The sequence below is a fragment of the Microplitis mediator genome, chromosome 1, assembly GCF_029852145.1.
Source record: "Microplitis mediator isolate UGA2020A chromosome 1, iyMicMedi2.1, whole genome shotgun sequence".
In the NCBI taxonomy this organism is placed as follows: domain Eukaryota; kingdom Metazoa; phylum Arthropoda; class Insecta; order Hymenoptera; family Braconidae; genus Microplitis; species Microplitis mediator.
In genome coordinates, this window is record NC_079969.1 from 12,310,530 (window position 1) to 12,336,166 (window position 25,637).

Genomic DNA, 25,637 nt, shown 5'->3' on the forward strand with positions numbered 1-25,637 from the left:
TCTTATTTGTGGAACATGTGATGCTTTGGCCAGAGCAGACTTTTTATGTCACAATAGATTTAATGGTAATTACGGATGTCCAAGATGTCTTAGCAAAGGATATACCATAAGAGAAGATGGTGTATTCGGTAACACCCATATATATCCTTTTGAAGGAATATTGATATCAAGAGATATTGCAGACTATAATGATTATGTTTTGGCAGCTAAGCAAAGTAATTCAGCAATATTTGGTGTCAAAAGTTCATCGATTCTTAATAAAATAATGCCTGACATGATCCGCGGTACTTCGATAGATGTAATGCATTGTGTTTATCTAGGCGTGATTAAACTTCTATCAAAACTATGGTTTGATAGTAGTTATCGTCATAAACCGTGGTCGTTATACGCCCATCGAGATGTAATTGATGAACGACTCAAAAAAATCAAACCACCAAGTTTCGTGAAGAGAATGCCGCGGGATTTAACAACACATTCTAATCACTGGAAGGCTAGTGAGTGGAAAAAATTTTTTATTTTTCTATTCACTTCCATTATTAGAAGACCTAATGGGTGAAGTTTATCTGAAACATCATGTTCAGTTAGTTTCAGGTATTTACATTTTGAACCAAAAATCTATATCTCCAGAAAGTATCAATCTCAGTGAGGAGCTATTGACAGCATTCGTGGCTAAATTTCAGTCTCTGTATGACATACAATTCACAACTTTTAATTTACATTCTCTACGTCATTTACCTGAAGTTGTCAGGGATTTAGGACCACTGTGGGTGACTTCTTGTTTCTTTTTAGAAGATTTGCTTGGGAAAATGGTGGGTTATGTCCAAGGCACACGACATGTAGGGCTTCAAATTTACAACAAAGTTTCCAATGATATGAAAATATTAAATAAAATCAAAGCGCTACCCGATGATAGCCCGGTGGCTAAATTTTGTACAAAATTAAAAACTCGAGGAAAACGAGTTGACACCCGTCGTCACATTGGAAAACATATGTACGCACTTGGAAAGATAACTATTTTAAAGAGAATACCAGAAAACCTTACAGCAGCTCTAAACAACATTGATGAAGATTGTGGCGATGCAAATTTAAAAGTGCATAAATTTTATCAATTGAAAATGAAGAAGCAAACTGTATTCTCCATGGATTATCCACGAAAAATAGCCAATGCTTCTTATTGCGTCAGAGTCATGGCTGCAGGAGGTAAGAAAATTGGTATAGCTCAGTACTTCATAAAGGTATGCAATTGTATCGATCCAAAATGTAGCTATCACTGTGAAGGATGCAGATTCTACGTCTTCTTTAAAGAGCTCATTCTCCAGCAAGTATTTCTTACCACAACATCATTAAGTGCAGTAGAAGATGACAATGTAGCCAATATAACCGTTCCATACGTGCATAAAATTGTCGGAGATGATTTACCTGCAGTTCTCATTAGTATTGATGATATTTTAACCTTATGTTATGTAATTGCAATAGAGAAAAAAAGAGATGATCAATCAGAAACTCTTACTTATATTTGTGAGCCAGATAACAACATCGAATACAGCGAGTAAATCTTCGTGCAATAGAGTATTCAACTATTAGCCCACAGAAATTACTTTAAACTAACTTTTGAAAACGTCAGACCAATAGTTACTAAGAAAAAAAATTATTAATTAGCATTGTTTGATCACCTATGTTTTATGAACTATTTCAGAGTGGTTTTTGGTTTTTTTAAGAATAAAACATTATTTTATTTTTCAAACAAAAAACCCTACAAGAAGTTATTTTTGTGTCTGGTTCCAATTTCCAAAAAATAGAATTGTCAACTATTTCTATGGGCTACACGCTACTAGATAATGATGTATACATTTATAAATGTATGTTTTGTAAAAATTATATAAATATATTTTTTTTATGCAAACTTTTGAGTATCTCAACTACTTTTTCTAATCTATTTTATCTAATAAGTACTCAGTAATAAGTTTGTTGCCCTGAAAGTACACAGAAAAAAAGAATTTCTTGGCGCAAGAAATATTTTGTATTATGAATTGAAGACAAAAATTTTTCTTGGCTCAAGAATTTTTTTCTCGCCTAAAAAATTTTTTTCTTGTTCCGAGAAAATTTTTTCTTACCCCAAGAAAAGTTTTGTTTTCACTTTATAATACAAAAAATTTCTTGGGTCAAGTAAAAATTTTTTTAGAACAAGAAAAAATTTTTTGCGCCAAGAAATCCTTTTTTACTGTGTAGAAATAAAAAAAAATTATATAGTAAATTACCTTAATTAGAATTGGAAATTATTTCTGCATAATATGTATAAAACTTTGATTTAAGAATAACTGATATATGCACTAATTAAAACCGCATACGAATATAACTATTTGGCTGTGTGTTTTGTAATCTAATTATAAAATTTAACGAATTGAAAAGTTTGTTCAATGATTCAATTGCACTACAGAATAAAATCATCAATAATTGAAGATTTTACGGTTCATGGTGAGAGAAATAAATCATTTATAAAGAATTGTTGTAATTAGCCATTGAAAAACTTATTAATCGAGAAATAATAAGAGGAACTATCATTTATATATATAGTGTTCAGATTGATTTATGGACATAAATGAACATTATATAAAATAAAAAATAATTTACAACAAAATATCACAGCTATGGTGCGGCGGTGGTGCAGCGGTGGTGCGGCGGTATGGTGCGGTAGTGGTGCAGCGGTGGTGCGGCGGTCGATAAAAATTTATAATTTTTTCGTAAAAATAATAATTTTATTTTTACTCGGGTTGTCACGGCGGTGGTGCGGCGGTAGTGCAGCGGATAGATCAATTCTTTACTTGTCACGGCGGTGGTGCGGCACTTGTAAAATAATCAGATTTGTCACGGCTGTAGTGCAGCGGTGGTGCGGCGCTTAAAAAGCCTTGCGGCGGTGGTGCGGCGGAATTCTGTTTTTACTCGGGATTGTCACATAGTACTATATATATAAACTGAACATATAATAATATTTGTGAGATTTAACAAGCAAGTAGGTACTATCAATTTCTAGATTTAAAAAGAATTCAAATGCTTTATTTTTAAAGCTTTCAAGAGAATGGGTGTTAATTACATCTGATGGTAGCTCCTGCCATAACCGAATTGCAGATACAACAAACGAGTGCTCGAAGGTGATAGTACTAAAATTTGGTATTTTGAAGGCAACATTGTTGTTTTTGGCTGCAAGTCTGTCAGACCGTCTAATGTCAGCATCCTCATCTCTAAACATATCTCGTAGCGTTTTCGGTTGACCAGTCTCCAGTATTTTAAACAAATAACATGCCAGAAGATAGTGTCTGTGCGATTTCATACTAAGCCAATTTAATTTGCGACGATAAGGAGTGATATGATCGTCCCGCTTAATATTAAAGATGAATCTGATAGCATGATTAACCATTCTCTGCAACTTACTATCAAGCCTTTTGGATAGGTCTAAAAAGACGATAGAACAATAGTTGATGATTGGCAAGATAGTGGCAGTAACCAATAGTTTACGACATGGCAGGGTCAGGATATTTCTTCTAAATTTTAAGCTATTTAACGCAGCATAAACTTTACGAGAGATCTGTGTGATATGGGCATCCCAAGAAAGATCATTTGTCAGTTGTATTCCAAGATGCTTTGTATTATTTACATAGGGAATTATATTTCCATCAATGACGATTTGGGGCAACTGACAACTATCAAGCAATTTAAGCTTGCGAGTGCTACCCAGGATCATAACTTTTGTCTTTTTATAGTTGATCTCTAAATTGTTCTCTCTGGCCCAATCTGCTACAGCTTGAGCATCAGAAGTGAGACATGCGGCTGCGTTGTTTAAATTGAAAAGCTTAAAATTCAGATAAGCCCATTTATCGTCTGCAAATAGACCATATTTGCAATGTTTCAGCCTCTTAACCACTCCATTTATTGCAATTAAGAATAAGATTGGGCCTAAGATAGAGCCTTGAGGAACACCTGAAGTAGTACTAACTGATCTTGAAGATACGTTTGACGAATCAATAACCATTTGAGATCTACCTGATAGGTATGAGCAGAACCAAAGAATAGTCTCAACTGAAAAGCCCATTTCATACATCGTGGTAAAAAGCACTTTTGGATTTAAATGATCAAAAGCCTTTGTAAAGTCAAATAAAATGAGATAAGTGAGATCATCATTATCAATAGCTCGACGAATATCATCTGTTAAACTTAAAAGTGCAGCTTGAGTGTTATGAAGTTTCCGGAAACCAAACTGATGATCATCTAGCAAGTTGTTTGATTCAAGATAAGATACAACTTGGTTTGCTACAATGCACTCAAAAACTTTGGCCATATGAGACAGATTAGCAATGGGGCGTGTATCTGACACCGATTTCGGTGGCGTCGCTTTATTTAACGGTATAATAAAGACAGATTTCCATTGTTCCGGGAATATGTTTGTGTCTAATGAGCGATTTAAAATAGTAACCAAGCAAAGAGACACCTGCGCTAAATGATCTTTTAGCCATTTTAGGTCCAAGCCATCAGGACTTTTACCAGTAGACTTCGATAACGTTATGTGTAGACTTTTTGTCACATCAACGATGTCAATTTTAGACCAGCGGAAGTTGCATCTAACCTGTCTTCTACAATGAAGCGGCAGATTTAAAACAAAATCACTGCTACAAGATGGGTATTTAGTCAAGGTTTTAGCATAAAAATTATTTGATTGATCTGCACCGAAGTGGTCAAGCGGTGATGACTGCCTTGCTTTAACAATACCCAGTCGTTTGAGTTTCACCCATATATTAGATCCATATGGTTCATTAGCTAAGATGTTCTTGAAGTAAATGTCACGTGCATTGTTTAGTTTGATCTTCAATATTTTTCTCATATTTCTGTACAGTAACAAAAGATTTCGATCACCAGTTCTACGTGCTCGTTTGTAGATTGCATTACGATTTCGAAGCTCCAACTTAAGTTCATTTGTCACCCATGGACTACGTGGCCGACTTAACTTTCTCACCGAAAACGGTGCAAATTCATTAAGGGAATTTGATACTGCAGTAAGAAAGTAAGATACGAGTTTACTTGGATCCGTGGAGTCAGTGTCCATCTCACGTAGATTCATTCGTTGGTTAAGACTATAAGCCAGGGCTGCATGATCACAATTTCTAAAGTCACGAAACGTAACTGTCCTGTCATGTTTTTTTGGGATATCCATCTTATATTCACAGAGCAAATAATCATGACCACCAGCGAAGGGAGTAAAAGATTGTGAATACATGCCTATTTTATCTTGATTATCCACAATGATCACATCAAGCCATGAGTCGACACTATTTGTATGATATGTGGGGTTATATGGTACACAATAAAGTGCAGATTCTTTAATGAAAGACTTTAGATGATTTGATGACCGCTCACACTTTAATAAATTACAGTTTAGATCTCCTGTGATAATAATATTACCATAATGAAGATATAGTTTACCAAATTCAAAGAAAAAATTATTAAGTAAATCGCCTTGAGGTCTTCTGTAGATAGAAGATAGAAGGATATGAGACCCTGTCTCTAGTGAAATGTCGATTATCACAAATTCTGGCTGATTGATATGATGTGCATCCGAGATGTGAAGAACTTTTGACTTTAGAGATTTGTGAATAAAACATGCTATGCATCCACCTCTAATATGACGGCCAGTTTCGTTTATGAGTCCTCTGTCACGACGGATAATAGTATAATCATTGGAAGAGATATTTATTTCTGGATTTAACCAGGTTTCGACTAATGTGATGATGTGTGGCTTCGTATCGGCAACTGTTACGTCCAAGATGACGAAAACACGTTTTTCAGTCCCTTAATTTTGAGTCAAAGCACTTAAGCCATTTACTCGGGTAGCGGGGACCTCGCTATTTATTGTCGAGTATGTCAATATACGAAAATAGGATGTACGAGGTGAATGGATGTGTCTTATCACTAGATAAATGAACAATTTATTAAACTTACAGTTGGTTTATTCAATATAACAATATGTCAGGATACAAGATTTGGCTGAGCTGGAGACCAGATTGTTGATTGGAATTCGACTCGTATAAAATTATTGTTGGTTGAAATTCGATTTGGAATATAACGTTGTCAGGTGGCTTGGTGGTTGGTTACGGTTCTTGATTGTTGATAATTGTTGATGTAAATGAGTAAAGGGGTTTACGTATACTGGGTAATTGACAATCTGTCTGAATATACTTTTTAATATGACGAAACTTTATTTAAATGTGAATAATAAAAATTAAAGCAGCAATAATATTCAATAGAAATAATTTAATTATTTAAATTATTTATAATATTGAATAAAAGAATTAAAAATCAAAATTATTTTTAATTAAAATGATTCTATTTAAATTGTATAAATTCTGAATTTAATATTATAACGACTCGAGCAAGAAATAAAAATTCGATATTTAAAATATTAAGATTTCGCGTAATCAAGAGCTTGATAATTAATGGGCGCAGAGGACTAATTTGCGGAAGCTTTTATAGGCGCATTTCTAGGCGAGGGGTAACACGCGCGACCTTGAATTGAGATTTGTTACCAAAAACTAATGTTATTTGGAAGATTTGACGAATTGCGGGGCGTGGTGTAGGAAAAAGGCGTACGTGACCATTTCGGGTAGAAACTTCTAGAACAATACCCCCACCAAGAAGAATACACCCGTTCTCCATGTTATTAGATAGGGACTATTTTAAATTATTAATTACGGATTATCAATTAGATTTAAAGCATAGGTGCTTATTGATTATTAATCTTATCATTATTATCTTTCGATTGATTATAATTATTTCTTTTTATCACTATTGATGTAGATGTTATTCATAATTTTAATTATTATGGGTTAGTTATGAGTAATTTTTATATTATTCTTGGTTTAACTAATTAAGGTGGAAATTCGGATCACGATGACATTTTTAGTTTATAATTATTTCAATTATTTATCGAGTTATTCAAAGTGGAAATTAATGATAATTTCATATGTGTTAGTGAGAAGCGGAGGGATACATTGCGTAGAGGAGCTTGGAGCTGACCTTCACAGAGCTAATGTAAAGTCGTCTTACGATATTTTTAATTATTATGAGATAATTATTGGAAAGATTTATATTATTCTTGGTTTAATTAATTAAGGTGAAAATTCGGACTACGATAGCATTTTTAGGTTGTAATTATTTCAATTATTTATCGAGTTATTCCAAGTGGAAATTAACAATATTTTCATATGTATTAATGAGAAGCGGAGGGATACATCGTACGGAGGGGCGGTAGAAGATGGGTCAAGCAGCACGCGTCTCCAAATAAGGAGATTTTATAATGATGGCACGCGTCAAAAGAAGAGACCGTGAAAGCGCAAGCGTCAAATACAACACTTAGTTGAGTTATTAGAGACAAAACTATATTCCTACATATGTGTTAGTGAAAGATAATGGGAACGAAATAGTAGATTCCCTGACTGATCTATACTGTTTAGCCAGTCGGTATATAAGCTTTTATCCTAATCTCGCGTTTTTTGTCGTTACCCGCTGGGCTATTATAATTCTCTCATGTTGTTATGAATAGGTGGCTATGAGGTTTATTATCGGTAGAACGTCAAAATTATTATTTATATTTCCTGTCGCGGTATGTTATAGTGGTTTCATGATATGTAGATTATGAATGGTTATCCTATTTATTTTCTCGTCAGTACGTTAGAATATTGCGTCTCCAATTTTTAATCTGTTTTTTTTCTTATTTTATCTGGGTTCTCGTTTTTTTTTGTTTCACATCAACAGTCTCAACAATCAACTGACCTTGGGTATATAATATACTCTTTAATAGTTTTCCTTTTTATTTATAAAATTTTTTTTTATTTCTGGAATTTGACATGTTACGCCGTAACACAACTAATAGCTCAAATTGAGCTAGATGAGCTAGATAAGTATTTATATTAAGGGATAAAATAGTAAGAGTTTTAGAATTGATAGTATGCTTGTCTGGTAATTGTTAGATCAGTTTATTTAAATCATCCAATGTTTGTACAGTAATTTTAATAGAATCATCATCTTTTTTAAGATATACTAATCCCTTATGCACCCAAGCATATTTATACTTAAGTTGTTTGGCTTTAGTCTTTGCAAGCTTTAAAAGCTTGTACGTGTCAGAATCCAAAAACTCCTTATATAGATCAGCTCCTGTGGTGAAAGCAATAGTTGGGAAAGTATCATTAACTAACAGTTTTTGAGAACGACGCTTTATATCAAGAATGTGATCCCGAATCTGAGGGGATTTTAGGTTCAGTATAAAAGAGTGAACACTCTTCAGTTTTGAACTATTTGAGGTTCTTCTGCCTTTAAGCTCACGTACACTCAAGACGTCATTTTCCAAATTTGGAATATTTAATTTTGCAAAGACTTGATTTACAATTTCTGAAGGTGATAGCTTAGCTATGACTTGATCGGGTACACCTGAGATTAATAATTGTGAGGTTGAGACGTTTACTACAAATTTTTGGATAGCAGGCCCGTTCCAGCCAGAATCTAGTGTAGATTTAATTAGAGTGATTGAGGCAGCATTTTCATCACATATCTCGGCAACTTTATTTATTTTATCAGTAGGTGACTGTTGAGCCTCAGCGACTTTCACCAAGGAGTCATTTACGGTAGCTAGATTATCAGATAACTTCTTTATATCTGCGTTGTTCTTGTTTAAATTTTCCATCATGGTTTTTATCTCCTCACTATGTTTATTTAAGTCCTGGGAGACTTTACGAATCTCAAGGCTATTGTTGAAGGCCATATCAAGCAACAAATTCATTTTCTGGTCCGGAGTGTAACTAGTCCAATCCGGTTTTGGTGACTCACAAATATTTACTGCCGCTGGGTTATCAGACATTGGTGAAGCAAAAACAGAATCATCCCCCATCATGATCGGTGGAGTTTTAGGTGATGAATTAAAAGATTTGAAGCTGGAATACGATGATCGATGACTCACCGATCTTGAGAGACTTGATGGTCTGAGGATGCTGGAATTTGAGTCTAATGGTGAAGACGTTGTAAAAGATTTTACACAGCAATTTCCTGGAGGCTTATTTTTGAGTGCTTCCTTGAGACAACTGGGATGGTAGGAGAGCTTGCAAATAGTACAGGTTTTGTAAACTTTTGCAACTTTCTTGCATCTAATACAGTCCATAACAGAAAAACACAAGATTTATAGAATAACTAAATGCATGATGCAGCTTCTTATTTTGACAGTTAGTAAATAAACAACACGATATACTATATGAGTCACTAATTGCGCCACCTATAAGCAGTACCCAATTTCTTTGTAGAAAGACGAAGGATGGTATTGTCATTTATGCTTTTAAATGTACATGTCGCTATTTACGCCATCTGTGATCAATATCTAGACACCTTGCAGTATAAATAAGTAATGGAAGAGCTAATGTCACTCCAACTCCAAGCCACTAAATTCACGTCAAACTCGAGCACAATAACCTCAATTCCAATTTATAGGATAAGAAAAAATTATTGTCTCAGCCTTTACAGGAATAATTCCAATGATTTTATGCAACCTGCGAAGGTTGCAACAAGACACATGCAACAGAATCTGTAACAAAACAGCCCGAAGGCACAAGAAGCAGAAAAAATGTTTCGAATGTAGAGCACAAAATTTACGTGTGATTAGTACTTACGTGACTTTAACAAAATATTGTTATAGACATGGAAAAAAAAATTCCCTGCAAGTTTCAGCCCTTAATTTTAATTTTAAGTACTTCATATTTGATTTTGAAGTTTTCCCATTTAAAATACATAGGAAAGTTGGGTTTTTTTTTTTTAAATCTATAACTCAGCCGCATTTCAAGTTATCGGGTCGCCGTTTGCGGCATTTTGTAGGCAATTTGGTACTCTTCAAAAGTCTCCTTAATAGTATTACTCGGACTCTAATTGTTTTTTCTGTATTGGTTCTGAAAATAATTTTTTTAACTTCCCGCTAAGAAAATTATAAATTTTCAAAAATTCGGGAAGTTATTGGTTTCGGTCCGATTTACGAAAATCGAATTTTCACCAGATGTCGACGTTTTGAGGTCCTAGGAAGCTGTTCTGACTAATTTCACAATGATGTCCGAGTGTATGTATGTATGTATGTATGTACGTTCGTACGTACGTACGTATGTAAATACCTGTATCTTTTGAACGGATGAACCCATTTTGAACTTTAAGGTGTCATTCGACAAGGCTTGTCAATATCTTGAAGCCGAAAGAAAATTGAGCTTGATCGATAGGGCTCGTTCAGAGATATTCCAAAAATCAAATTTTTTCAAAAATGTTTTTTATTGGATAACTTTTAATGTGCTCGATGGATTGATTCCAAAATGGACTGGGCTCTAGAGCTTCATAAGCCGCGTCGAATGCCACCTCAACCATCAAAATCGGTTCATTCGTTCAAGAGAAACCATTGTCGAAAGAATTTAAAAAAAAAAAATTTTTTATTTTTTTTTAAATATCTCAAAAACGACTCGATAAATCGAATTCGAAATTCGATCAGCTTTAGGACTTGATAAAACGCGTCGATTGCCACCTCAACTGTCTCAATCGGTTGATTCGATTGAGAGATATCGTTGGAGAAAAAATGGTGAAAAACGTTTTTTTTCGAAAACAACAGCATACAAACGTATTTTCGAGCTCGAAGAGCTCGAAAATGTATTCACAATAATGTTTTCGAGGTTCTTGAGCTCGGAAACAGCGGGAAGTTTTGGGGCTGGCCCGCAGGGTCAACTGACAGACCGATTTTTAATAATAATAATTGGGGTTTTTAGTTGATATTAACTAAATAACGAAATTTACAGATTAAAAAACATGAGAAAAAAAAAATTTTATTTTTGGAATTTGATATCTACGCAATATCTTATTGTACAGATAAGCTCAGGATATATTTTCGTAGAGAATTTAACGCTCTACAAAAAGCCTTTCATCACTATTCGATAAATCCATCTGTTCAAAAGTTATTGGAGCTCGAAGTCTGATTATAGTAAATTTCGAGATCTTTTCATTTTTACGGCAAATCCCCTTGTAGGAAAAAAAATATTGACAACGGGGCCAGTCTTGGCACAATACTGGGCTACTGAGGCTCGGCCTCCCAAGGTTGGTCTGAGATCCGACCAACGTTCAAGTGACGAGTCTTGGTTTGCCAGTCTTGGGCCAAGATTCAGCCAATACTCGAGTGACAAGCCTTGGCTTGCCAGTCTTGGGACAAGGTTCAGCCAATCCTCAAGTGACAAGCCTTGGTTTGCCAGTCTTGGGACAAGGTTCAACCATTATTCAAGTGACAAGCCTTGGTTTACCAGTCTTAATAACAAATGGTACTTAAAAACCCTGGCTTCTGTGAATAGCGTAACAGCCTAGTGGATAAGACGCTTGCCTAGCAGCCATGAAGGACCAGGTTCGAGACCCAGCAAATACAAAACAAAATTAGTTTCGTCGATCCACCTGATTTTTCTGTGTACAAATTTATTTCCATATGTTACCATCACGCACATGTCTACTAATATTTTTTTTTTTTAATTTATTTTTAATAAGCATAGGTGCTTATTTAGCAACAGCCTTGGCACAATACTGGCTCTCGATATTGGGCCAATACTTAGATGCAATCTTGGCACAATTCTGGCATTGGTTATTGGTCCAATACTAAGATGTAGTCTTGGCACAACACTGTCACTCAACCTTGGCTGGGTGTTATCATTTCGATGCTTAGACAGACTTGGGCCAAGCTTGGATTTCAAGTTTTCCCCAGAGTTAATAAGTCTTGCGCTAAGCCTCGGCCAAGCTTGGGCCTATGATTTCTTCCTATAAGGGTACCTCTTAGCACCCATCCGTTTCACCTTTGACCGTACCATTTTTTCTAAACTTTGCAATTACCCTATACCTCCACTAGTGCCTACCTACTTCTCCACGTCATGAGGTTTTATACCAATCATAAGCCGATTTTTTCTCCCAACGAAAAAAGTCCTTTTTCCGAACTTAAAGTAACTTAACAATAATTTTTTGAGAGAGTTAGTAGAGAATTACCACTCGAGAGAGCTGGTCACGTATTTTTGTTTATACACCTAATTTATTCGTATACATACATTTGATTCTACACCTTTGTTCATACACCTATCTTATTCTTATACCTATCAACTATATTGTTTGTAATCATAGTTGTTCAATTCAAATTTCATATTATACTGATCAATTAATTTGTAAAAAAACAGTGTAAAGTTATATAGTGCGAAGTCAGTTTTGAATAAATATCCAACCACATATTTAATCTGAATCTTATTACAATAATTATTTCAAACGCCAACTATCTATTTTTTAGTAACCCGGGAAAAAATGATTTTGCCTAATCGTATATGATTATATATGTTCATATATATGATCATATATGATTATATATAATCATATATGAAGTTATATATAATCATGCATGATTATATATGGGGTCATATATAATTATATGTAATTATATATGACCCCATACATAATTAGATCTGATCATACCTGGCTGTTATAAGCCCATATATAAGTCTATATATAATCAGATCTGATTATATATAAGTCTATATATAATTAGATCTGATCAGATCTGATTATATATAAGTCTATGTATAGTTAGATATGATCATACCTGGCTGTTATTTTCCTATATGTAATCATACATAAGTCTATATATGATCAGATCTATTTATATATAAGTCTATATATAGTTAGATCTGATCATACCTGGCTGTTATGACCCCATATATAATCATGTACAAGTCTATATATGATCAGGTCTGATCATATATGAGTCTATACATAATTAGATATAATCATACCTGGCTGTTATAACTCCATATATAACCATATATGAGTCTATATATGATCAGATCTGATCATCTATAAGTCTATATATAATTAGATATAATTATACCTAGCTGTTATAACCCCATATATGATCGTATATAAGTCTATACATGATTAGATCTGATCAGACATGATTGATACAAACCCATATATAATTATATATAGGCCTATATATAATTAGATCTGATCAGACGTGACTGATATAAACCTATATGTAGTTATATATGTCTATGATTAAATCTGATCAGATTTCATTGATATGAAACCTATAAATATTTAAATATATATATATATATATATATATATATATATATATATATATATATATATATATATATATATATATATTAAATAATATGACAATTTTTTAATGTCAATGTTAATAAATTTTTATTCTGTCAACTATCAATCAAACTTAAATCCCCAATACTTAAAAAATGTTCAAAGGTTTCGGCAGTAATTTAAAAGTATAAAGTATCAATTTGATTATTTGAGTTAAGTAATGCCATAAACGTTTCTTAATTGTAAGTGTATAACAGACTAGAGGATCAGACTACAAACCATCGATAACCAAAGTTAAGCAGCATCGGCGTTGGACATTAATTGGATGGGTGACCTCGTAGTAAAATAATTGTCGATGGTTAATAATTTTTTTTTTTTTTTTTTTATTTAATTTTAACCGACATTGATATTGATGAAGACAATAAATCCTAATTAAACTACTTAATTAATAATTTACAGATATTCGAAATGAGATTCTAAAAATGACTATATTCGTTCATGCATAATTATATATAATCATATATGATCATGTATAAACAGATCAAGTTATGTATGATCAGACCTGGCCAATTTTTGGATCTGATCATATATAGACAATTATGCATGATCATATATGATTAGGCAAAATCATTTTTTCCCGGGAATATAAAAAATAGGAAAAATTGTTTAACGCAATTAACATTTTATAAAAATAAATTATTTAAAATACTATTCATGATAACAGCATCGAAACTCAAAGTTTCAATGTCTCTACAGTCAGTCGAAAGAAGTTAAAATAATAAATAGACTTTATAGTTTTTGCTTAATTATTAATTGCAAATGACAATTAACGCTTACGCTAATAGTTGGTCTTAAATTTACTTGTTTCTGACTGGCTGCTGACACTGAAACTTCAAGTTCCAATTCAGGCAATAAAAACGGATGTAGCTAAATGCTGGATCGTTAATGTGACTTCGCACTTACCTGTTTTAGAATCTTCTTTTTAATCAACAAGCTCGTTCTTAATTGTTATTTTAAAAAAAATCAATCATCAATGGAGACGTTAATTTATAATTAATTATTATAAACGAAACTTTAAACTTATGATTACTTTCTATCGCTAATTATTATTTATTAACTTATACTACATCCGTTCCAGTTTCTATTGTAAATTTTGCCAATAAGAATTTTAAATATTTATTTGAAAGTGATGTTTGAATTGAAAATGTAATTATTCTTTTTTTTCTATTTAATGATTCTATTTTTACTTTACTTATTTTATTTTAAAATAGAGAATAACGAAAATAAAAATCAAATTAAAAACAATTGCAGAAATTCGAATTAAATAGATTAATAAATATTAGTAATTAAAATTATAAATCCCTGGTTAAAAATACTGATTGAAAAGAATTAAAAATGATGAAATTTGAATTCTTTTCAATAATTTCAAATCATTTGTTTGTATATATAGATGGGGTGGCCGCTTCTCAATTCTTTTTAATCAGTATTTTTGACCAGGGATAATTAAATATTAAAATAAATTGTGACAATTACCCAAAATTTAAAAAACAAAGTAATTCATTTTTGATATATACAATATACATATATGTAATATAAATAAGTAAATTAAATTAATCATTACGACTTATGATCTACGAGTTTATTAAAAATAACTTACGTATCAAAAATTGATTTTTCAAACCAAACTAGAATTAATTTTTTTTTTTTTATTTTCCAATGACTTTACTTCTTTGGTATCAAAGAACTTAAAAACAAATATCAATGATAAAAATACAACTTAATCGATTTAATTATACACTTATAAGATAACCCTGGTTAAAAAAGTGAATTAAAAAGGATTAAAAAAGCACACATACTTAATACTCCTTAATACTCTTTAATACTCTTAATTCTCCGGAGAATTCAGATCGACCATAAAATGAATCCTTTCTAATTCTCCTTCATTTAGCGACAAAATTATTATCGTTTTAGGATTAAAAAGAATAAAAAAGGATTAAATATTTTTAATCGTTACTTATCCTTTTTAATTCTAAAATAATATTGCAATTTCTGATCGCGCGGAGGATTCGGGAGTATAAAAGAGGATTCAAAAAGTTTAATTCTAACGAATTCTTTTTAATTCTAAAATAACTTTGAATTTCTGTTCTCGTGGAGAATTCAAGAGAATAAAAGAGGATTAGAAAAAGTTTAATTCTAACTAATCCTTTTTAATTCTAAAATAATATTTAATTTCTGTTCCCGTGGAGGATTCAAAAGAATAAAAGAGGATTGGAAAAAGTTTAATTTTAACGAATTCTTTTTAATTCTAAAATAATATTTAATTTCTGTTCCCGTGGAGGTTTCAAGAGAATAAAAGAGGGATGGAAAAAGTTGAATTCTAACGAATTCTTTTTCATTCTAAAATAACTTTGAATTTCTGTTCTCGCGGAGAATTCAAGAGAATAAAAGAGGATTAGAAAAAGTTTAATTCTAACTAATCCTTTTGAATTCTAAAATAACTTTGTACTATCGTTCTCGCGGAGGATTCAAGAGAATAAAAAAGGATTCAAAAAAGTTTAATTCTAACTAATCCTTTTTAATTCTAAAATAATATTTAATTTCTGTTCCCGTGGAAGATTCAAAAGAATAAAAGAGGATTGGAAGAAGTTTAATTCTAACTAATTCTTTTTAATTCTAAAATAACTTTGAATTTCTGTTCTCGCGGAGAATTCAAGCGAATAAAAGAGGATTAGAAAAAGTTTAATTCTAACTAATCCTTTTGAATTCTAAAATAACTTTGTACTATCGTTCTCGCGGAGGATTCAAGAGAATAAAAAAGGATTCAAAAAAGTTTAATTCTAACTAATCCTTTTTAATTCTAAAATAATATTTAATTTCTGTTCCCGTGGAGGATTCAAAAGAATAAAAGAGGATTGGAAGTTTAATTCTAACTAATTCTTTTTAATTCTAAAATAACTTTGAATTTCTGTTCTCGCGGAGAATTCAAGAGAATAAAAGAGGATTAGAAAAAGTTTAATTCTAACTAATCCTTTTTAATTCTAAAATAATATTTAATTTCTGTTCCCGTGGAGGATTAAAGAGAATAAAAGAGGATTGGAAAAAGTTTAATTCTAACTAATTCTTTTTCATTCTGAAATAATGTTGCAATTACTGTTCTTTCCGAGAATCCGAGAGAATAAAACAGGATTCGAAAAAGTTCAATTCCATCTTATTTTTTTTAATTTCAAAGTCATATGTTTCAATTCCTGTTCTCGCTGAGAATTCGAGAGAATTGTAACCATAACAAAAAATGCCATGCATAGAAAAACTTTACGAAGTTCTCTACTTGCATCGATTGTTCTGCAAAACTTCAATATGTAATCATGTGGATGATTTATTTCTACATTAAATCCCAATATGAGCAGGAAGAAGCGCTCATTACAAATTATGGTGTTAACCTCTTCCTGGTACTCAGCAGTGGTGATGTCCAGCGTGTGATTGTTGTCTTTCTTCAGGCAAGTATGTAAAGCTCCAATCACATCTTCTATTTTTTGTGGCACTTTCTTGACTTTTTCTGCCAAAAAAATAACCGTCATTGCTACCTCATATCTATGAAACCTAGACAATGACTTCTCGGTATAGAAACTGTGCATAAATACCGTTGCAGTATTTATACAGTCTTGAGAGAATTTGAGCCGCGTGCCCATATCGTTGATTAAGTAAGCGGCCTGTTGCTTATGATCTAATTCTTCGTCTGCGTTGATACCGTCTCCAAAACTTGGAGAGTTCATCAATTCTTCGTTGTTGAAATACCAATTGCTGCGAGCCATGATGACACAGTATTCAAAATCGACTATCACTTTACTGTAAAGTTTATATTTCACCACAACAGTTGATATACTTTTGAATTTACACAAACTTTTTTTTCGTACACTTGTAATTTATTCTCGAACGAACTGTACGGTATGTAGTTCAAGAGTAAAATGATGAATATTGACGAGACACTCAGATTTAAGGTATTTTCGAACAAAGCAGTTTAAGATAGCGTGCCAATGAAATTGTCGCTCTTAAGAGTATGGGGATAATGAGTAAGTAATAGTTGGGATCGGAAGAAATGTACCTGAGGTAATAAAGGTAAAGGTCATTAAGCTTATGACGTTTATGAATTTTAAAGTCATGCGGTCTTATAATATTTGGTTGTTGAACTAATTCATATTTTTGGTGATAACTGACTCGGTATCTGCGAACCAATAAAAAAGTAAATAATTTGCGGGAAAAATTACACAATTTGAAAAAAATTTATTATATGGATTTTAAATTTATTATTGATGTTCTTTATAAAACACTTTCCATACTTAAATTATTAATAAAAGATCAATAATACACGGGAAAAAATGCTGGAGTAGAATTTACCACACCAAACTAGTAAAAATTTTACTACACTTTGTGGTCGCCGCAATGACAACTGTAGTAACATAAGCCACAGTGTGCGTGATATTTTACTACTATAGGAGTTCTGCTTACTACTGTAATGTGGTAAAACTTTGTAGTTTCCACAACTACTCAATGTAGTATAAAATACTTATTTTGTGGTTTTGGGAACCACACAATTTTATATGAATTGGTATCTGTTACTATTTTTGGAGTATACAATACCAGATTACTTGTACAATCTACTCCAATGTGTGGTAAAATGATTGAAAGAAGAAAATAACAGCGCCACCTATAACTTTTTTACTCCATTCTGTAGGTATTCTCAACTTGTGTCATTGTATTTATTATTATAAATAATATTATAAAACATTATAAATAATAATATATATAATTAAAAATATTTATATACATAATTAAAAATCGAGGCGTGCAATTATAATTTATATAATTTAAAAAAAATATATATATAACAAATATAATACAAAAAAATTTGTTTTGTATTACCTGTCATTCTTCCTTTTGCTTACCTCACCTACAACTTCTATTAAATTTTATTTCTATGCTCTTATCAGTGAATCGTGATTTTAATGCAATTTTTCTAATCATTGCCTATTGAGTATTTGTTATTTATTAGAATTATAACTTTTAAATCGATGTTTTTTATATTTTCTATTAATAAAAATTAATACTTAATTATTCTAAGTTTATGCTTATACGAGAATTTATTAACTACAAATATATTTTTAAAATTATCATTATCGGGTATTGATAAAAAGTAGGCTTTTGAAATTTAAGTCCTTATTATTTTAAGTTATCCATTAATAAATTCATTTTTATATCATTTTAATTTGATATACTATAAGTCTGAAGAATCTAAGATTAATTTTTATATTTTTATAACGTTTTCAATATCATAAAAACTAATGATCGTTATCTAACAGATATTTAATTAATACATTACGAATAAAATATATTCTACTATGTTGTGGAGTAAAATGAACCACAGTGGTTATTTAATGCTAGTTCTTATTACTACTTACTGTAGTAAATGGTACTACAGGTTGTGTACCACAGTGTACTAGTAACTGTTACTAAACGTGTAGTTATCCTATATATTACTAGTCAGTGTAGTAAATGGAACTCCATTCCCAGTGAACACATGACCTTATTTTGACGTCATACGTAAGTCATAGCAATGTCACGACATCTGATGTAAATTTGATGTCAATCTGACGTTCTACATGACTTTAATATGATGTAAAGCTTGTGACATCATATTGATGTAAGCATGACTCTTGTACTATGTCACAGTTATGACTTATGTATTACGTACGTTTGACATAGAATCTACATCACATTGTTATGTAGTAATGAAGTCATTATCCGTATATCATAATGACGTAATTTTAAAATCATACATTTATGTCAGTAGCAAAGTCACGGTTATACGTAATGTGGATGTCACTCTTAAATCATATCTTTACATCAGTGACGAGTCAGTATTTTACGCAATGCTGATGTAATGTCCGAGTCATAGTTTTTTATCATCTATTTATTGAAATAAAACAATCATAGAATGAATTTTCAAACATGTGTAAATGTGTAAAAATATCAACTAAACGTCGAACATTTTTGGGGTCACAGTAATCGATAAACTCGATAATAGATCATTCAGACGTTTTAGATTAAAACATTAGCGTGAGCATAAAAAAATTAACTTTATTTTTTTAAATGATATATCGAAAATATCATTTAGGATGACAAAGAAAATGTAACGACAGTTTGAACTCTTTTGCTATTATGATTTTAAAGTTTAGTATCACAATTTTTCAATCGATTGAATTTCATACGATTTTGTGAAATTATTTAATGTTTCGCAAAATTTTGTTTAAGATTTTTTAAATTTCACATCACAACAAAAAATTAAAAAATTTGATGAAACTTAATGAAATTTTATACAATTATCATAGAGGTCGACAAATATTGCTTCTATAAAATTTCATATAAGTTCATGGAGTTTTTTAAATTTTTATCAATTAAGCACGAGATTTTAACTTTCGTGATGTGGACCAGTGAGCAACGTTCAGGACTACCAGCCAAGAGGAGCCGTGTTCGAACTCAGCAGACGCCTAGGATTTTTTCATCATTTAACGTTATCTAATCTTGTTTCAGAATTCACAATGCGTTCGCGCGGTTATAATCAAATCAAAAATTCGGTATTTCATTTTATTTTTTTATTTTTCAAAATATTTTTTCCGAATTGATAATTTTGACATCACCCATATGTCATATTGACGTCATAGAAGGTCACACAGACATCACGTTTACATCATGCATACGTCATTAGTTTTACATCATAATCTTACGTAAAAAAGTGGGAAATAATGAGTCACACCTGACTCATTCGTGACTTATACCTTACGTAAATGATGACATAGCGTAACGTCACTCTGACGTCAAATTTACGTCAATGTGTTTACTGGGTTTGTAGTAAATTTAACTACACATTTTTTTCCGTGTACACTGTAACAAATCCGGAGTGAATCCGGATTTAATTTCAACCCGAATTCACTCCGCCACTCGGGTTTCCGGAGTTTTAAAAAAAATTACCCCGTATGCGGAGTGAATTGGGAATTTTTTTTAGCGGAGTGATCTCGGAGTGGCGCAGATTTTATTTCACTCGGGTCCGGAGTTTTAGTAGTTAAATAAATTTATATTAAACTGTGAAACAATATGTGTGTGTGTGTGTGTGAGTGCGTATTTTCGGATGTGTGCGAGTGTTTGTGTGTGTGTGCAAATGTGTGCTTGTGTTTGTTCGAATGTATGCGTACGTGTGTGAAAATGTGTGCGAATATGTGCGTGTGTGCGATTGCTTGTGCGTGTGTGTGTGTGTGTGTGTGTGCGCATCAGCTAATCAATAATGTAATACGCTAGTTTTTACTTCAATTTTATTGAGTGGAGTTATTTTTTATTAATAATATTTTCAAAACTCCTCTCTGGAGTGAATTTCACTGTGGAGGAATTAAATCAATAAAAAATTATCTACTCCGCGAAAACTTCCCTTCGAAGTGAATTTCACTCCGGGGGGAGTGAATAATTAACAATTCATTCACTCCACATTCACTCCAGATTTAATCCGCATTCACTCCGCGAATTTTTTACAGTGTACCGGGCAGGATTTTGAACTTTAGGTATAGGTACCCTGCAAAAATTTCGTGGAGTGTAAGCGGATTCAATCTGGAGTGAATGCGGTGTAAACGCGAAGTAGATGATTTTTTATCAATTTATGAATCCCTCTGGTGTGAAATTCACTCCGAAGAGGAGTGTTGGAAATATTATTAATGAAAAATAACTCCACTGAATAATATTGAAGTAAAAACTTTCGTTTAATATTAATAGTTAGAGCTCAAAATTTATCAGTATTTTTATTTTCCCGCTGAGAAAATTGAAAATTAAAAAAAAAAGAAAAATAAGGAAGTTATCGGTTTCAGTCCGATTTTTGAAAATCGACTTTCTAACAGATCTTGACGTTTTGAGGTTCTCGGGAGTTATTCTGACTAATTTTTAAAATAATGTCCGAGTGTATGTACATATGTAAATATTCTGTAATTTTTTAACGGATGAATCGATTTTGATCTGTAAGGTGGCATTCGACGCTGCTTGTTACTTCCCACAAGCTGTAAAAATTGAGCTTATAAATATTATTTTTTATATTATTTACTCTATTTATTTATAGTTTTAAATTTCTCTGATGTCTGCTACATTCACACTCATATTTTTTGAAAATAATAAGCGCAATTAGATCGTGAAAGATCTTTCATATGTATTTAAAAAAAAAAAATTCTTTCTAAGATGACACTAAATTTTGTAATTTTGTAATATACGAGTATTTCTATTTCTCTGCAGACGCCAATATCATAATCGTCTAGAAAATTTCTTAATACTTATAATCCTAATACTTAAAATATTTATGGTTCATTAATAAACATTCTAGACTATATAAGAGTTTTCGATAAGTTAATGATTTAAGCTCTACCTGAAATAATGATCAATAAATACAAATATTTTGTGATACTAATTTCAAGCGCCATGTGGGTGCATTCAGGATAATGAGTCTTACGCGTTAACATTATACCTAAAAGAACTTCCACGTTAAAATTGTATCTGCATCCTAATGACTGATAGGTCATGATAATGTGGATGTAGTACTTATCGTCATATTTAAATGTTAGCTTAATTTTAAGAACTGGGAAATGAAAATGCTTCCAATGTTTATTGAATCATTAATAATGGGTCATAAACTATTTAAATCTTTAGAGTAGAAAGATAATTAGATAGTTATAGAAAGTTAATGAGAGATAGATTGGGTAACTTAATAGTCGAGACAATGGTCCAATCAGGAATTCCGTATTGTTAAATGGACAATTAATTTTGGTAGAAAGAAAAAATTTTTAGTGTCTTTTGCCCCAAATTAAAAAATTTTTAATTTTTAACAAACGTGGGTTATTAAGACCAAAATTAAGGGTCTCCTCTTCCCTCTTCCCCTATCTAAGCCCAGAGAGGAAAGTTTTACGGGCCCAACTTTGTAGAACCTTGGGCAAGGCTTGTAAGCCAGTCTTGGCCCAGTTTTGGTAAAAAGTCTGGAATGATAATCTCGGGACAAGCCTGGTTGCCAGATCTGGCCCATACATTGAGGAAACGAATAAATTTAATTAAAAAAAAAATTTATTATTATTAACCTTGTATAATTCATGATCATTAACGTTTAAATTATCTAAGGGAGGTATGAATACGTACGTACACACATACATACACTCGGACATCATCGTGAAATTAGTCAGGGTAGCTTCCTGGAACCTCAAAACATCAAAATCTGATAGAAATTCGGTTTGTGCAAATCGGACCGAAACCAATAACTTCCCGAATTTATGAAAATTTTCAATTTTCTTAGCGGGAAGTTAAAAACTTTTTTTTTAGTTTTTTATTGATTTCTCAAAAACGAGTTGAACGATCAACTTCAAAATCTAATCAGCTCTAGAACTTAATAGAACGCGTCGATCAACGCCTTAACCATCTCAATCGGTTAATTTTTTGAGAGATGTCGTTGGAGAAAGAAATGGTGAAAAACGGGTTTTTCTAAATATCTTCGAAACGGCTGAACGGATCGATTTCAAATTTGTATCAGCTCTAGAATTCAAGAAAACGCGCCAATTGCCACCTCAAAAGTCAAAATCGGTTTATTAGTTCAAAAGATATCGGCGCTTAAAAGTTAGAAAAATAACATTTTATGTTATTTTTTCCGGATAAATCAAAATATAATGTACTAAACGTGTCTGAAATCATACCAACTCTTTTTCTTTATAGTCTCTTTCGATCATTAAATAATGTCATAAAACTTGTTCTTTAGTTTTGAACATATTGTCAGCAAAAAATTGAAAAAACCCAGTCTTTAATGTTTTTCTCGGATATTCCATATGTTATTGCTCAGACCTAAGTCAAAACTCATTCAAATCTTGATTTTGATCACTGACATTGATTTCTGCCTTGATACATTTATTTCATTGAACATAATCGAGAATAAAAATTTGAAAACCGCTTCTTCATTAATAATTTTCGATTCTTAACTTGTCAAACTTTAGCAAAAAACGTAACTTGGTAGAGCTTGAAAAGCTCATAAAAAATAATCCCAGGCAATTGCATTTTCCAGCTCGAAGAGCTTGAAAATATATTCACAGTAATGTTTTCAAGCTCCTTGAGCTCCCTTATTAAAAGAAGTGATTTAAAACGATTAGAAAAAAAAAATTCTAAATACTTTTTAATGCTTTTAAATACTTTGAATACTTTTGAATCATTTTTCTTATGAGCATTTAACATTACAAATCGTTTTAAATCGCTATTTATACTAAGGGCTCGAAAACAGCGGGAAGTTTTTGGGCTGGCCTGCAGGGTCAACCGACGCCCAGATTTTTCTACCGCAAATTACCGTAAAATGCGGCAAATTTGCAGTTAAATGCGGTATTTTGCGGTAAAATACAGTGATTTACCGTCTTTCGAATTTGCTAGGATGAGTTTTAAAATTCTAATTTGAAAAAAAAAATTTCCCTGTGTTATTTAAATAGAAAATAGAAAATTGCAATCAGGGAGTACTTAATATTCATATTAAGGGCTCAAATTTTAACAGGCGTCTTCTTTTATCTTATCAAAACTTTTGAATGTGTGTCCTTGGAAAAAAAAAAAATTATTGATTTTTTTTCAATCGGTCTAATATATAATGTGTATATTTGTTGATTTATTTCCATGTATTAAGCTGGTTTATGTTTGCTTCTAGGCTATAATCATGAACCATGGCTAAATCACGATGAACCACCAAAATATGCAACGTTACGATCAGCAGCAGAATTAGCTCGACCTTCATTGGATTTTTCATCAGAACATCACGATCAACAACAACAGTGCACTAGCTCTCTGCTACCGTTACAAGGTATACCGGGTGTGTCATCCCGTACAAAAAGTCTATCAATGTGCTTTACGAGCACAGGTACCGCGCTATCACTTCCACCGAAAAAAAAAGACATTTACCGTCCGTATAGCCTGCAACCGAATGTGGAGGTTTTACGAAATTCTCCTGAAGAAGAACTCTCAGCTGCTCAAGCAATTTTAGATTTGAGTGCATCACCAGTAGCACCAAGTCATTCGGTATTTATACATACTTTATCACTGCCACCAGCATCTTCTAATTCATCAGTTACTGCTGTATCATCGTCTCCTGAACCAACGCCAATTCCAGTGTCCGTAGTAGTATCAGTTCCTCCACACAATATTTCCAATAAACAAGAACCCAGCCTAGAATCTCTGCCTCCTGATAGCGCTGAAACGTGTTCAAATAGCATTGTGAGCAGCAAAAATGTTAAGAGTAATAAAACGGTCGCTTATACATACGAAGCCTTTTTCGTATCAGATGGAAGATCTAAACGACGTCCCAACAGCACAGCAGTTCTGGAGGCAGAACCAGTACAATCTGAAAAACCAAAGTTTACTTGCACGGAATGTGGCAAACAGTATGCTACGTCGTCCAACCTCTCACGACACAAGCAAACACATCGAAGTCTTGATTCTCAGTCGGCGAAAAAATGTATTCATTGCGGCAAAGCTTATGTAAGCATGCCTGCCTTAGCAATGCATGTACTTACTCATAAGCTCACCCATAGTTGCGGTATTTGTGGTAAAATGTTCTCTAGACCTTGGTTGCTTCAGGGACATCTTAGGAGCCATACCGGTGAAAAACCTTATGGATGTGCCCACTGTGGCAAAGCTTTTGCGGACAGATCAAATCTCCGTGCTCACATGCAGACTCACTCGGCAGATAAAAACTATGAATGTTCCAGATGTCATAAGACCTTTGCATTGAAATCATATTTAAATAAGCACTCGGAGTCAGCTTGTTTAAGAGACGAAGAAATGCAACCGTACACTCCAGAGCAAGCTCATAGCGATGGAGAACAGTCACCTCAACTAAATCGAGGATTGTAGCAATATGGAAATGAATCCGACAATTGTTATCACTCGTCAGTCTCAATAAGAAGCTAGAAGGCTCTTACTGCTGCTAGATATGCCATAAATTATAGTCTTATAAAAATGCTGTTATATTAAATGTATAGGCATGTCCGCTGAATATGCGAGAATTTTCGTTAAAGGTCTGTTATTTTAGAAAAAAACATAATTATGTCTAGGTAATCTTGATAAAATCTAACCAGCGCCTGTTTGAGAGAATTGAAATTCCCTGATGCTCCTATATTCATTGAATTGAGTAGCAAAGTTCCAGTTTGGAAAATATAAAGATCTAGTTTGAACATTTTACAAAAATGTCAGATTTCAATGTGATTTCTGACTAAGAAATTTTTATTTGATAGAACTGCTGTTGTATATATTTCGAGGAACATATAGAACAAGCCCTGGCGGATGCGAATTACGGTAAAGTACTGCAATTTACAGTAAAATACGGTGTTTCACAGAAAATTGCGGGATTTTCACCGTAGATTTGCAATAAGTGA

At 32.4% G+C, this 25,637-nt stretch overlaps 1 protein-coding gene across 1 annotated transcript in view; it reads left to right on the plus strand.

Annotated features, from left to right (window-relative positions):
• LOC130665826 (protein glass) overlaps nucleotides 1-25,278 on the plus strand; it is a 53,015-nt gene extending 27,737 nt beyond the window's left edge. Inside the window, exon 2 of the mRNA XM_057466438.1 lies at nucleotides 23,915-25,278. Coding sequence (XP_057322421.1) covers nucleotides 23,915-25,116 — 1,202 coding nt within the window. The 3' untranslated portion in view covers nucleotides 25,117-25,278. The remainder of the gene's footprint in view (nucleotides 1-23,914) is intronic.
• The last annotated feature ends 359 nt before the right edge of the window (nucleotides 25,279-25,637 follow it).